At 43.2% G+C, this 16,146-nt stretch overlaps 1 protein-coding gene across 3 annotated transcripts in view; it reads left to right on the top strand.

The window, feature by feature from the left end:
• The first annotated feature begins 793 nt into the window (after positions 1–793).
• Positions 794–16,146, top strand: part of nrg2b (neuregulin 2b) — a 73,965-nt gene continuing 58,612 nt past the window's right edge. The window contains exon 1 of one of the 3 annotated variants that reach the window (XM_074647930.1): positions 794–2,341. In XM_074647930.1, the coding sequence (XP_074504031.1) occupies positions 1,921–2,341 (421 nt within the window). In that variant the 5' untranslated portion in view covers positions 794–1,920. The remainder of the gene's footprint in view (positions 2,342–16,146) is intronic. The other 2 variants (XM_074647929.1, XM_074647931.1) reach the window with 2 other exon arrangements.

The raw sequence follows: 16,146 nt of genomic DNA, 5'->3' as shown, positions 1-16,146 counted from the left end.
TCATTGCAGCAATCTGGCTGTGGCCTTCAGTCTGTATGAGGCACCATGTGATTGGCCTGTTGGGACAGAGCACTAAACCTGTCAAGCCTTTCAGCACCACGGACAGGGACTGGTCCATGACTTGACCCTGCTGATGGTGGAACTGGTGAATGGGGCCATCATGTAGGCGCATACTGTGATGAAATGGCCTCTCATACATTTTCTTTATCACCTCAGTCATCTATAGTAAGACAAACCTGTCCATGTGTCCCCTATATGACATTATATCTTATCCATTCCTCAGCATTGGACAATGAAAGGCTTTCTGACCTCTAGCGAAGGGCGCTCGGCTCCTCGCAGGGAGGGAATCTTATGAATGGCTTGATTGATGGATACAGAGATGGAGGCAGGGGCTGGTTTGTGCTGTGGAAGGGAGGAGGGGATACTTGTGGTCCACCATAAAAAAAAAAAACCTGAGCATATTGTGTAAAGCTCTCTTTTCATTGGTGGAGATGCCTTCAATGAAAAAAGTGGTTTTATTAGCTGTAGCTGAGCAGGATTGGCACAATATTTGGATAGAATATCTTCCAGCATAACACATCCGCATGTTGATGCAAACTGATGCCCCCACTTGTTGCCCTAGAGTCCTTAAAGTGAACACTGAGCTGCAATGACTCGCATAATAGTTGGAAATGTCAGGTTTTGGGTGTGCTCTCTTCTGCAGCGTGCAGGAGGACATTTAAAGCCTCGCAACTCCGATCTCGCCTCGCCATGTTGAGGAATCCATTGAGAGAATTTCGCAGCGTTAGTCATCGCAACAACTAAATCCGCAGTGTGTGTAGTAGTCGCCTATATAGCCCTCTCTCTTGCACCTCTTGCACCGGAGATTCCACAGTGTGGCGCCGTGCAGGGTTTTGGCTATACAGACGCACTCCGTGTCTGTGTCTGTGTCTGTGCAACACACTGTGTGCGTAGATTTCTCTCGCACCCAGTCGCATGGTCACATGCCGGCTGGGTCGGTGGCGGTGTGCCGGTGTGAGGTGCCCGGGTCATTAGGGTGTTTGCGCAGGACGTGTGGAGCCGACGCGCAGCAGTGACCGACCGACCGACCGGGCAGGTGATGGTGATGGTGATGTTTGCTCACGTAAGATGAGGAGCGCAGGCGACGCGGCTGGAGGGTGCGCGCTACTGTTGCATCGCCTCACCGGATAATAACCGCTGCTATATTTCATCCTCGTCCGTCTTGTTCCTCCACAACCGGTTTTCTGTTCCTTTTTTTTATTTATTTTTTTATTTTGCCTATATACCGAGTATAGGAGTGGGGACTCTTTTTTTATGATCAAAATAATAAGTGGATAAAGGAGCCGACCTTGCAGTGTGTGCGTGGTGGAGTGCGTATATATCGTTTCTTGTGTGATTCCCTCTGTATACGCGCAAGAGCTTTTTTTTTTTATTCCAGAGAGGCAATGCGCCCACCCATGCGATGCTAGCCTATTAGCTGGAGAGAGAGAGAGAGAGAGAGAGAGAGAGAAGGAGAGAGAAAGAGAGAGAGAGGTTTCAGCCCTGGATGAATCGAGAGGAGGCTAATTTACGAGTCTTGTTTTGCCTTTCAGGAAAAAAAGAGGTAGAGATAAGAGGGGGAGGGTGTTTTTTTGGTTGAAGGAGAATGCAGCAATCACATTTTTAAGCATGCAGAAGAAGCGGGCCGTTTCCGGTTCCTAGAGGCTGGTGGTTGTGTGTCCCCCTTATCCAAGAGGCCACCAGCAGCAGCAGCCAGCCGTATGGGGAAAGCAGCGGCAGACACAGATGGCATGGACACTTCCACAAGGTCTGCTGCCGCTTTGCCCTGCCTCCTGCTCTCCTCCACCGCCGCCGTCTCTCTCTTCCAGCTCGCTCCGCCGCCCAGCAGCACTGCAGCACAGCACCGTATAGGCTGACGGCATGAGGCTTGATCCAGTGCACTTCTCCATGCTGGTCATCGGGGTCTCCTTCGCCTGTTACGCCCCGAGTCTCAACTCCCTGCAGGACCGGGCGTACCGAGCCGCCGTGGTCATCGAGGGCGAGGTGCGCTCCTCCTCCCGACCGGAGAACGTGTCCTCCCGGGAGCCCTACCGGGTGAATGTCAAAGTGCTGGACGTGTGGCCCGTCAACAGCGGCGGCCTCGAGAGGGAGCAGCTCGTGACCGTCGGGGACTTCGGCTCCGAGGCCCCGTGCACCACCACGGTGGAGAAGGACCACAGATATATCTTTTTCATGGACCCCACCGCCGAGCCCCTGGTGTTCAAGGCTTCATACGCCCCTGTGGACGCCACGGAGCCGGAGCTGAAGAAGGATGTGGAGAGAGTGTTGTGCGAGGACTGCGGTAAGTTTAAAGGCTTCTCCTCTGTTTCTACCTGTATACACTCACACACACACACACAGTGCACTATAAGGGCCACTGATGCTGCCACCATGGCGATGCAAGGAGACAGGCTCATCTGGCTTGGGCGCGTGCACGTGTGTAGTCTATACAGTTGTGTCAGTATGCATACAGGTATGGATGCACGGTGAGCCAGATTGACAGTTCTTCCAATCTTCTTCTTCATGGTTTATTTAATAGGGACCAATACAATGTACATAGACAACTTAAAAACATATTTCTGATGCCAGTATCATAGTGCTTATACACCTGTCCCTGTAAAAGGTATTTTTGTGAAAATTAGAGATTAAAATAGGAATGGGTACAGGGAAAATAAATAAATACAATAAAGCAACACATTTAAAAACATTACATGAAAAACTATAGACATGAGTATACAGATTTGTCGCTGAATTAAACAGGATTTGGGTGCTCTCTTAAAGGTGGTAAAGTTTGCAGCAGATTTGAAGTGATCAGGTATAGCGAGTTCCAAGACTTCTTCGCTCCTTTCACAGAAAAAGCTGTCTGAGCAAAAGATGTTCTGCAGAACTGAACTTTACAATTGCCACTTGAAGCTGCTCTGGTGGATCTGCTACAGCCCTGTAGTCTCATGATGTATTTTGCAGAATACCTCCATCCTCCATAACCCGGTCACCCATAATGAGAAGCATGGCATGCAGGAACGGGTGTGTGCATGTGTGTGTGTGTGTGTGTGAGAGAGAGACATAGTCAAGTCAAGTCAAATTTATTTCTATAGCACATTTAAAACAACATGAGCTGACCAAAGTGCTTTACAGACATAGTGCAGAATAAAAACAGGTCAACAGAGCAGACAACAAAATCACACACATATCCACAGACAGAGACCAAGATAAAATCCATGAGTAAAAGACTGTTATAATGAGCATTATAAAAAAGGCCAATTAGTTATTACAATCCAAGTACACTCAAAAGCCAAAACGAAGAGGTGGGTCTTGAGCTGTGCTTTGAAAGACTCTGTAGAGGGAGCAGATCTGATGTGGAGACATAGTTAAACCTCATAGTTAAACCCGGGTTAAGCCCCAAACAGCAGGTTACTGATGATCAGTGATACTGTAACTTCAGCGTATAGCCTCTATTCCAGCAAGATCTGCATCATCACAGTGAAGTATAGTCTGCATGTGGAGACCTAAGGTGGACACACAGTGGTAGCAGCAGCTCCTGTGTGTCACAGAGAGAGAGAGATATTTTGGCAGAACATGTGAAGGGAATCAGGGACATGAACCTTGTCTTGAGGTAACCTCCTCTCCAAACTTTGTATAGTAGCTCACAGTCGGTATTCAACATCCGTTGCTGTTTTCTATCAGACAGTGCCAGTGTTGACTGCAGTGACAGTCTGTGGGTGGTGGTAACTGTTTAAATCTCTCAACTTGTTGCTACTTTCCACCACGGACATCTAACATAGTGCTTTTTTCCCCCTTGCAGTACACCAAACAGACACTCCTGTAGCACTTCCTGGTTTTTAAATTTCTGTGAGAAGTGGCTAAAACTATATGTGCAGCAGCTGGCCAGGCCTGCCAGAAACTCTGTTTAACTTATTGTCACCAGAATGGCTTTTTATAAATGAACAATCTGAGCATGACACAAGAAAAAGAGACCTGGGTCTATAGTCTCACGATGAGGGTTGTGTAGCTTTTCCTCTTTTCGTTCTCACATTTCCTCCCTTCATTTCTCTCCGAGAGGGAGAAAGAAAGTCTTGAATTGACCCATTTCCCTTACAAAAGGTAAAAGAAAAAGGTTCAGAATCAGGGTCAGCTCCTCACCTCACATAACACTGAAACTGAGCTCTTAGATATTGTGTATTGTATATTATTCAATCTGCTAGTTGCAAAAGCTCTCAGATAGGGATGCACCGATACCGGATCGGATATCGGGCCGATACTGACTCAAATAGCTGGATCGGGTATTGGTGACAATGGAGCCGATCTTTTAAATTCAATTCTATTTTTTATACTATATATATAATATACTGGAATTTTAACTCCTGTTTACATTTTGACCAATTTGTTGCTGCATTAAAAAGGTTTACACCTAATTATTACAATTCCTACTAATTTTGAAGATTTTTTAGCAAGTTGCTGGTGTACAATTTATTATTTTAACAATAAACAACAATTCACTAAATTTATATCCATGTATTTATTTGTTACATTTTGTTTTACAAAGTTAGGAAAGCAATGTTTAAGTTAGGCCTGATGTTGCCTTACACATAAAAGAATGATCCCAGTCACTTCCACACAGTGAGGCATACAGCTTATTAATTAAACACTGGTATTGAATCGGCACTCGGTATCACCCGATACCCAAAGCCCAGGTATCGCTATCGGGACTGAAAAAGTCAGATCGGTGCATCCCTACTCTCAGGTCTCTTATTTTAACTATATCCCCTAAAAGACAACACTGACTTTTCATCAAATCTTCTCCATTCCACCTTTGTTTTCAGTATTTATAGTGCTACACTGCTTCTGAGATGATGCAACTACAATTTGTACAATCTAGAGTTAAAGCATCTGCTTGTCCTGTGGCAAACGTGGTAAAAGTACACAGGCAGAAAGTAATTTCCCCTGCTACACAAAAGAGAGGAGAGTGTCACACATTTCTCCAATACAAGCTTTAACAAGCACCACTGTAAACATCATCTTAACGTGAGGACAAAACCTTTGAAACAATGTGACTGTACGAAGACTTTCCATCTTTACACTCTTCAAATCCGGAATAACTTCCATGCAAACGAGCAGTGTCTATAAAGTGTTAAATCCTAACAGGAAGTAACTCAGATGTCTTAACAAAGGGTTCATCCGGCGTTTGAGCGAACAACGTGACGTTCTATTTTTACCTCCGTGACAACATGCTAAAATTATCAAGTCATTTATTTATGACAGTGCTGTTGCAATCAGGCTTCCGCATAAAACACATTTTCCAGGCAGGGGTAAGCTCAGGAGAGGAGATACCCACTTATGAGCTGATTCACCCCGCGCACACACACACACACACACACACACACACACACACACACACACACACACACACACACACACACACACACACACACACACACACACACACACACACACACACACACACACACACACACACACACACATACACACACCGACACACCAAAAGCCAGAGGTACAGGGAGAAACACAACCTAATTAGACACTGCAGAGTGTGTGGTGACACTATAGATGCACTGTGGCAACCGGAAGCCTCTGAATGTCCACAGCATCACAAGAACACAAATGTTTGTTACTATCGTCGCCTCTGATTCTTTCCTTGGACTGATTGGATTCATCCGTCAAAACTTGTCACAGAAGTACAAAATCCATGCCCAGAGATAGTCACGAGGTAAAAGGAACATGTCAACCACAAACGTATCACTTTTCAACATTATTTCCTATGGGTGGGGGGAAAAATCGATTCACTTAAGTATCGCAAAATTGTTTTTTTACGATCATGAAATCTGTGTTTTTTTAATCCCAGAATCGATATAAACTGGAAAAACAAAGTTCGGAAATTTGTGTTTGGTGGATTATTTCTCTGTTGTTACAATGCTAATGGTCATTATATTTTACATCATTGGAAAGCCTGTTTATTTACCTTCGCAATGATGTCCAACTTGTAAGGACCATGCATTTGTGGGATGAGCAGCACAGCTGATCATGTGGGGAGCGCCCAAGAAATATTTGCCAAAATGCTCCGTCAATGGTAAACAGTGTTTTCTCCTGTTGGTGTTGACTCTTGTTTTGAGTTGTTTGGTGGATTGGATGATTGAACTCTCTATTAGTAACAAGGAACAAACAAGACATAATGGCTATTTTACACTTTATTCATTTAATACACCGTCAGGAGCCTCAGTAGCGGCGGAAGATCCATACGCAGCCACAACAGCCTGGCACCTCCTCCTCATGCTGGTCACCAACGTGGTCACACATTCTTGTGGGATGGCGTTCCATTCCTCAACCAGGATTCGTTGCAGGTCAGCCAACGAGGTTGTGTTGGTCACTCTAACACGTACAGCACGCCCAAGCTGATCCCACAAGTGTTGAATTGGGTTGAGGTGTGGACTCTTGGCAGGTCGTTCCATTCTCTCTACTCCCACATTGTGGAGGTAGTCTGTGATAACCCTGGCTCTGTGGGGTGAGCGTTGTTTCTTGGAGGATGAGGTTAGGTGCCAGATTGTGGAGATATGGGATCGCCACTGGCTGCAGAATCTCATCCCGATATCTCCCTGCATTGAGATGGCCTTCAATGATGACAAGCCTTGTTTTGCCAGTGAGGGAGATGCCGCCCCACACCATGACACTGCCCCCACCAAAAGCTGTTACTCCATCGGTGAAACAATCAGCATAGCGTTCTCCGCGTCGTCTCCATACTTTGACCCTGCAGTCCAACTTTGGCAGACAGAACCTGGACTCATCACTGAACATGACATTCCCCCACATGTTCAGGTTCCATTGTCTGTGTTGTCGACACCAGCGCAAACGGGCCTGACGGTGAAGGGCAGTCATTGCAGGCTCCCTTGCGAAGGTAAATAAACAGGCTTTCCAACGATGTAAAATACAATGACCATTAACATTGTAACAACAGAGAAATAATCCACCAAACACAAGTTTCCGAACTTTGTTTTTCCAGTATATTTGCTTCATTTGAGTCTATGTGGAGGTAGAAGGAAGTTACCGCTTTTATTGTTGTAGTCTGAGTAACATGACGTCATATCCGTTCCGTATCCGTCACCAAAACAAACCGCAGCGAGTTGAAACGACAAAGCAGAAAACGGCGGAGGGTCGGCATGGATACGACATGCACCCTCACATGTTAAATCCAAAGTGATAAACACTACACATACAGTAAAGCATTGAAACACTTTGGGTTTCACACATTGCAGGAAAAGCAGAGCTAGACATCACGTTATCATATTGCGGTAACGTGCGGTCAAGTCAGCCGTCAATATAAGACTGATTGGATTATATTCACCAGAAGTATAAAACATTACATGTCCCTTATAAATGAAAACAAAATACCACAAATTTGTGAATGAAATGTCTTTATTCTTTGATTTTTGGGTTGCTGGGTAACGACTGATATATTTGACTTCAGGACATCTCAGATTACATACATGCTGAAAATCATACATTTTTACCGTATCAATTTAGATATTTTCCAAAGTAAAAGTCCCTAGAAGTGTACGATTCAACTTTTTCCCATGGTCCAGTGTTAAAAAAGTTAACAAAGATCACAATAAATCAGAATATCGAATCGGATTACTTAAAAATCACAATACTTATCGAATCGGCACCCAAGTAGTAGTAGTATCGAATCGGGAGATAGGTGTATTGTGTATTGTCCCAGCCCTATATTTGCGCCTAGAAGCCCTGAATGCTTTATGAACATGTTTGTACTCCATTTTATGAACATGTTTGTACTCCATTTCTTCAGACAATTCTGCAGGTGAAGTGGAGTTGGGAGCCAGTTTGACAACAGGAAAGAAATATTCAAACACCATAACTCTCTTTGCAGCACAAATGCAGCTTCATGTGTCTACTTGTACACTTAGTACATCACATACACTTTCAGTAAAGTATTACAAAATAATCCCCCTCTGCAAAATGCCAACAGCTACTTATTGACCAGGACTCCCTCCTCTCTCAGTTGTAGCTCACTCACTGGCCACACTGATACTTTTCATTGGGTGGATGCAGTAATGTCAGGGCAGCCGCTGAATGAGCTACGACCTGGCAGGACTCTTGGCCAGTGATCAGACTGGATACTGTAGAAGAATTTAATTTGCAACAGAAGTAACTGCAGCTTAAAGATGGGCTGGGGGGTAAGGGGCGTGTAAGCAGACACACCCCCTGAGCGTAACCAATCCCAAACCTAGTCTAAACACAGCCAACCAATCACAGCCAAGCAGTTGGAACGCCCACTTTTGTACACCACCCCTATCAAAGTCTGTCAATACACTTATATTATAGTGGTGCTTTTGTCTACAGTTACCAATATCTCTTTCATTTTTTTTGCATTATTTTACTAACCTGTGTTTGGGTTGTACTGAGCAAGTTCATAACTGAGCTGAGAATTTAATGGTGACAGACAATTTCAAACAGTTCTGTGTTCAAAATCTGTAATTCAGGAAACTATTTTAATGTTTGATTGGTGTGTACCCACTCCCTTTTTCTTTTATTTGTTTTTAAAGAGGACCTATGGTGCTTATTTTCAGATGCATATTTGTATTTTGGGTTTCTACTAGAACATGTTTACATACTTTGAAGTTCAAAAAACGCTTTATATTTCTCAAACCAGCTGTGCTGCAACACCTCTTTTCAAAGCACAAAAGCATAATAGGTCCTCTTTAAACCACTGCATGGATTGGCATCAGGTTACATCTCTGAACTGCTCATCCCCTATCCCACCTCCCGACCCATCAGATATGGTGACCAATCTCTGCTCTCCACTCCACGCACCCTGTTAAAAACCAAAGATGATTGAGCATTTTCAGTTGTGGTCCCTAAGTTGTGGAATAGTTTGCCATTAAAAATTAGACCCCTACCCCCATGGATACCTTTAAAACTCGTCTAATGACCCATCTCTCTTCTTTAGCCTCTTAGTTATCATCATAAATACATGCCTGACCACACTCTGGTTTTTATTTGTTTGCATTTTATTTTGTTGTTTGTGCAATGTCGTTTGTGTTATGATTTTATCAAGATATTCTATGTTATTAGTAATTGACTTATATTCTGTTATTTATGTTTGTATTCTAGTATGACATGGTACCAATTGATTCCTTAGGTTTTGTAGTTTCATATGATTCCAGTATCTTTACTCTAGCTTTAAAACTGAGCCGGCTACAACTTAAAAATCACAAGTTGCGTTAAAAAAATGAGTGGTGTTAAAACAAATTTGCTCTCGTTAACTCGTTATTATCGCGTTAACTTTGACAGCCCTAGTTTTTATTCATCTCTTTGTAAAGCAGTTTGGTCAACATTTGTTGCTCTATAAATAGACTTGACTTGACTCTCACCCACTTTGATAACCCAGCAAAAGAGAGTGTTTGCTGTAAAATGCTGGGAAAATGAACGGGGAGAAGTAGAAGATGCAGCTCCACATTTTCCGTAATGAACAAGAACACTGCAGCTGTTATGCACTGGGTGGCACAATTAGTTACGAGGGACACAGCTCAACAAACTTGTCAGACTTTATTGTGCCGTGACAGTATATACTCTACTCTTGCGTATATATCAAAACCTCAAATACAAGTGAGCATTTGCTACGGCAACACCAGAGTGCCAAATATAAAGAGGAGAATGCAATACAGTAGCCTACAATACAGCATTACCATTTACTATGTTTATTCTGGTAAAACCCCAGTACTGCTGTTTTACCATGATATAAAGCAGTATAAAAACAACAAGAGTAGACATTATTTCTACATTGTTCAGCTTGCTTGTTATGTTTCTGGACTATACCAGCACCTGTCTGACTGACTTCCTGAAACCTGTTCTTGATATTTCTTGGCTACATGAATATGTAGAAGCCCCAGGATGTCAGCTTTGTTAACTTTAACGCAGACAGTGATATAAATACTAGCTAATATCTCTTTGAAACAGCTGGTTACTGTCTCAATGTTTAATTCAGACTTTCTGCCAACGAATGTTGACATTTACAGCGAGCTACGGTTGTGCAAAGTTAGAAGCGCAGACCCCTCGCTGTGAGAGAAATTATGAGCGAGTAAATCTTTTTTTGCACTGTAAAAGATAGCAGAGACGTCTTCCAAAAACAGAGCCAAGCAGTCAGGTTTCTCTCTTAATGTTAATGTTATTGAGTGTGCCATAGCTAATCCAATAACCTTTCCTCTTCCAACCCACACCTCTGACCAAAACACAGAATCCAGCTTGATGAGACAAAATCTGTAGCACTGGCTGCAACATCTGACGTGAAAGAATGGAGAGCTAAATAATATAGCATTCAAGGCTACAGGAGTTGAGTAATTGATAAGGATACTGAAACCACATGTATGTCTCCTGAGCTCAACTGGCCTTCACTGCCTTCCCCTCACTACTCTCTCCTCGTTTCACTCAGAGAAAAGAACTGACGTGTGTGGACGGCTCTTAAAAAGTACAAAGCCAATCCTATCTTACATCCCAGCCAGTCTAATGTAGGTCTTCTCTGATCATTACTGTTGGCACACCTTTTGAGATACATTGACAGTTTCCTCCTAAAATAGCTTTATCTGATGCCCAAACATGCTCCTGTCACTGATGCTGTATCTAGTGCTGAATACCTCAACTCTCACGCTCTCACTCTCTCTCTCTCCTCTCTCTGTCTCCCTCCTCATGCTGTAGCTGACTGTAGCTGAAGTGTGTGGTTCAGCTTATGCCTGCCCTCCTGTCAGTCAGCCACACAGAGGAGGAGAGAAACAGAGAGAGAGAGAGAGAGAGAGAGAGAGGAGCGCAGGGAAAGGGAGGGAGAGATCTTTAGCTTTGAGATTAGAAATAGATGCCGCAATAATGCATATGTAAAACTTCCAATAATAGCCAGGGCCTTTTTTTCCAACTCAGTGAGAGTGAGGACACTAAGTTCAGGGATAGTTTATTGTATCTAGAAAGTAGGGCTGTCAATCGATTCAAATATTTAATCACGATTAATCGAGATTCCTTAGATTTTCAAGTTTCATATGATACCAGCTACAACCTTCAGGGCGATGAGAGACCCCTCCACTTTGCGTCGGTGTGCGGCATAGCCCTGTCGGGGGTTTCTTTCACAACAATGACGGGCTCGCTGTACATTATCCCTTACATATCTGCTTATGATATGGTAAAAGGGTTGTTCTGTATATGACATGGTAAATACAGCCTGAGCAAATAATACCTATATTTCCATTTAAATCCCATTATTTCCCATAAATTTGCATTCATTTCCATGGAAAGTTTCCAACTTGAATGTTCCCCCAAATTTTTTAACACTATTGTTACCTTCTTCTAGGTTAAAATCATCAGTATCGACTGAAATAACCCAGTACCAAGTAGTATTGAACACAGCCAAACGATATCTGCATTTGATGCTTTTTGTGACCAGATTAAAAAAAAAAAAAAAGACTATCTCTATGGTTTTGCTCGCAGAAATCACTGCAAGCGTTCTTTGATTTAATGTGATCTACTGCAGCAGCTACAACCCATATAGTATGTGGGGTGGTGGTGTCGAGCGTGGTGTATTTGACGGAGTTGGCTGTTCAGCGTGCCGGGATGCCACCAAAACGCTGGAAAGTATGGCTATACTACACACTTGTGGCGTCTGATCAAAATAAATGTGATGGTGGTGGCATTTTACGCAACCAAATACTTCCATTCACATGATGGGTATCGAATGAAGAAGAAAGCTATCAAATTAATTACTCTTTTGGTATCAGTATCACTTTAATTTAATCAATTAATTTTTTGTTTGTTTTGTTGACACTCTCTTTACATCCCGGCAGCAATCAATAAATCGAATGCTCTGACAAAAAAAAAGAAAAAATCGAGTATCTGTGGCTGTTGCAGAACTGTAATAAGCATCCTTTCATTTGATTGGACGGGCTACCTGCCTGCCTGTCTACCTAAATGCGTGCACTCTGCCTGTACACTCATTGTGCGTCAACGGAGTCTTCCACAAGCTGCTAGCTTGATAGTTGTTAGTACTAATAGCCATGTTCGTTGTTTACATTTATAATGATAATTTGGGGGAAGTGGCTTTGGATAGACGGACTGTCAGTGTTGCCGACTTGGCAACATTCTCGCGAGATTTAGGGACTTTTGGAGCGAGTGATGCTAGCTACTTTTATTGGAAAAGAGTTGGCAACACTGGGCTGGGTTTTTCGGTTGGATAATTTTTTTAATCTAGTGTCCTCTTACTTGTTTCTCAATATTACCAACCCTAGCTTTAAGGGTACTGCCACTGTAATTTTTTAAACGATACCCAGCCCTAGCTGCAGATGTTGTACAGCACTGGGCGAATGGATAAACTGTTGTTGATCAAGAAATAGTTACAGCATGTAACTCCCACTGAAAGCCATAGTCATTTTTATATTTCTGCTCATGAAATGTTTGGATCTTTTATACTCTCTGTGGCAAACAGACATTCTCAAAGCTCCTCAAGGTTCTCCATTTTCTCCGCCCATCTGTGTAGTTAGAAAAATTTGGATGTGCGTGGACAGGCGAAAACCTGCTGCAACGAAGGGTCTGATGGTGTGACGTCAATTTGGCGGTAACACTTGCGACCCTCGTGGATACGGCAAGCATAAATCACGCTTAAGTGTTTTCCCAAATTTCCAGTCTTTATTCTAAGCTAGGCTAACCATGCTGTGACTTCAGCTCTGTGCTTACTGTAACACACAAATATGAGAGTGGTATCAGATTTCTCTCAGAAAGAAAGCAAATAAGCACATTCGCTTTAATATACTCACCTGTTCCTTTAAAATGATCATTGTAACCAAAATGACATCGATCTCACAACACTCACAACTCTCAAATGATCAACTAAATTGCTGGTTAGGATTTCTTGCTAAATTGGGATATAGGTATGTGCATATAGATGTGCGTGTGTGTGTGTGTGTGCATGCAAAATGTGTATAATTATGTATAAGTGGTATCGCACGCGTATACAAAGTGTAATTGCAGATTAGTGTGCATGCATGTGAGACTATGTTGCCTGCCTGACCCATGCATAGCAAGCTATGTTTGCATGTGTGTAACACCAGCAGCAGTATAATGTTTCTGGGCTAACATGCACTGCTGTCTCTCAGCTCCGACTCCCATCAGCGTGTACAGCAGCTGGAGGGCAGAACCACTGTGGCATTGATCTCCAAATCCCAGAATTAGGAGAATTTTGCTCTGGCGCAGCATGTCAAAAACAATCCTTGCAACGGGGAAACACAACCGAGGCCACACCCTTGAACAAGTCGTTAAAACCAACCCTGGCGAATTTAAGCTTTCATTACGGCTTTCTTTGGTGCTAACACCTTTAGCTCTGCAGTGGACAATTCTAGTCTCTATTAGCGAGGGATGACAGAGGAGTGTTTGTACAACCATAACATCGGAGTTGTACATTTTCAGGCTCTTCACACTGCTGTTTGTACCGGGAACAACACTTTGTGAATTCTTTAATTAAGAGGCTTTTCCACCGTAAACCGGAGAAAAGGTGGCGCTCAGTCTAACATACATACTGAATGTTAATATGAATGCACCTGCACTGATTCACTAGTTGAATCAGTGACTTGACAAGACTCTGTGTGTGTGTGTGTGTGTGTGTGTGTGTGTGTGTGTGTGTGTTGCGAGAGGTCTCTCACTTGTCTGTCTCATCCTTTTCCCCTCTTTGTTGCGTTATCTGTGTCTATTTCAGACACCCTCTGTGTGTCTCTTTCTCTTCTGTTTCTCTCTCCTTCTGTCTCTCTCACTGTCCTTGTCTCAACAGAGCATTATACCTCTAGAAACACACACACACAGACACACACACACAGACACACAGACACACAGACACACACACACACACACACACACACACACACACACACACACACACACACACACACACACACACACACACACACTTACACACAGAGCCATGCCAGTTAGCTGTTGCTGTTGCTGCTGTGCTGCAGATGCCCCAGTGTGCTGTCATTAGCAGGGAGATCTGGGGCTGCTATAAATTATGCACACTGAATAACAGAAGGCTGAGGATTTCTCCCCTCTGCTGCCTGTGTGTGTGTATATATATATATGTGTGTGTGTGTGTGTGTGTAGAGAGTAGATGTATAGACCATGTTTTTGCACATTTATGTACTACTGATGTTATACTGATCAACTTCGCTTGTCCACGTGTGCGTATGAGCGAGCTTTTCTCCGTACGACTGCCTAACTCATGTACATGTCCTTCAGATACTGTATGTAGCGTGTGTAAGAGAGAGTGTGTGTCCTTGCTTGTGAATAATGTATCAGCACTCACCTTTTCCAGCAGTCAGCCTTAGTAGAAAAACTCAGACACATGCTTCTTAAAGGGACCAGCTCAGCGCCACATGGCTCAGTTTGTGAATGAGAGAGGTCTTTGTGTAACCCCCCCCCACACCACACACACACACACACAGACACATGCACACATACACACATGCAGATGCACTGCACACACCACCCACACACTAATGCGGCTGCCGCTGCACACACCCTCCTCACTGCATCAGCAAAAGTGCCTGTTTCAGACGGGATGGATTTGGTTGACGCTCCCTCTCCGTTTCTCCGTTCAGATTATTTCGCAGCAGAATTAAATTAGACGTCAAATTCAGAATTGAATAATTAGAAACGTTTATGCCAAGAACTTGTCAGTCGGCATTCGGGATAAGACATTTAAAAATGACAAGTTTGCTACTGTTTCGATAAATCTGAGGCGTCCCTACTGTTTTCTTGGAAAGCCATTTTAATCTTTGGCATCCTTCTCCGTAAGCAGCCCTGCTGTGGCTGACTGTACGGGGCTGGCACGCAGTCAGCCACAGCCTGATATTCATGAAGTTGTAAAATGGCATTTTCAACTGTCACTCCGGGTAACGCTTCACGAGCAACAACTGCTCTCTTTCACACATCCAAGGTGCTTTTGAGTAACTAATGTGGCTGTTCTGGTCAACTTCCATGTAAACACAAGGAATAGTGTTACTGAGACAGAGAACGAGCGCTCTGCAAACATTTCATGGGCAAGAAAAGGGTTAAAAAATCACTTTGGTTCTATATCAGGCTATCTTGGGCTCAGAAAGGCGTGGGCTATCTTTATCTCTCTTTGTTGTGGCGATCTTTGATGGTGACAGGTGGAGTATCTTCATCTGTCTTCCAGATGTCCCCCTCTGCCCCTCTAGATGTTATCTCTGAACTATTATAGGCTTGTAGTAGATACTCTGTGTACTATGTGTTTGTTTTTGCATCTTTGTACACTTCCGTGTGAGCCTTTGAGGAGTCGTAGATCTGTATTTTCTTTTGAGTGAACATTCTGTTCATTAATTGAGAAGGTGTTGGCAATACATTGCCTAATTTTAACTTATGAAACAATATTTCAGCTTCCCATGTTGGTTGTTTTTTGAGATATTGAAGTTTGTTGCTTGTGATTTGGCAGTTATGCTGCAATTCCAACAACTCCCAGGATTGATTTAGCCTCATTTCTTTCTGCATCAAGGTAAAATACTGTAGATTTGGAGCTGCACAGCAGGTGCATAACTGTCATCTCTAATATGCGCACTGAAGCTTTCACAGTTAGTCAAATATAATTTGACCAAAATAGCAACTTATGAGGAAGTTATGATGATATGCAGCAGAACAGAAATTCAGTTTCTATATACAGTATTTTAATCAGATGTTATCGTTAATGTTTGTTTTTGTAGTAAAAGTATATAAGTCCCCTTATTAGCCTTCAGCAAGACTATTCCTATAAATATTCCTTAAAACATATGGCTGGTTTTAGTGTATATTTTTCCTATTTTCAACGAATGTCATGAAAACCAAAACCAACAATGCGTTAAATGTGCTAAATGCGAGATTTGGAGCATTTCTATTGCCTCTGTACGGTTCTCAACATGGCGATGGCTGAGCCGGTGGCTCGTAGCTAACGGTGCTAACAGTGAAAACAAAGGCAAGAGTGCTGACAGAGCTAACAGTGTTAACCTGAGGGGGAACCGGAGGATGGGTGGTACGCTTCCACAGCGGTGCCGTCGGTCGGGC

The sequence above is a fragment of the Sebastes fasciatus genome, chromosome 10 (genome assembly GCF_043250625.1).
Source record: "Sebastes fasciatus isolate fSebFas1 chromosome 10, fSebFas1.pri, whole genome shotgun sequence".
NCBI classification, from domain to species: Eukaryota; Metazoa; Chordata; class Actinopteri; order Perciformes; family Sebastidae; genus Sebastes; species Sebastes fasciatus.
Note: the sequence above shows the minus strand (reverse complement) of the source record. Positions and strands in the feature narration are given on the sequence as shown.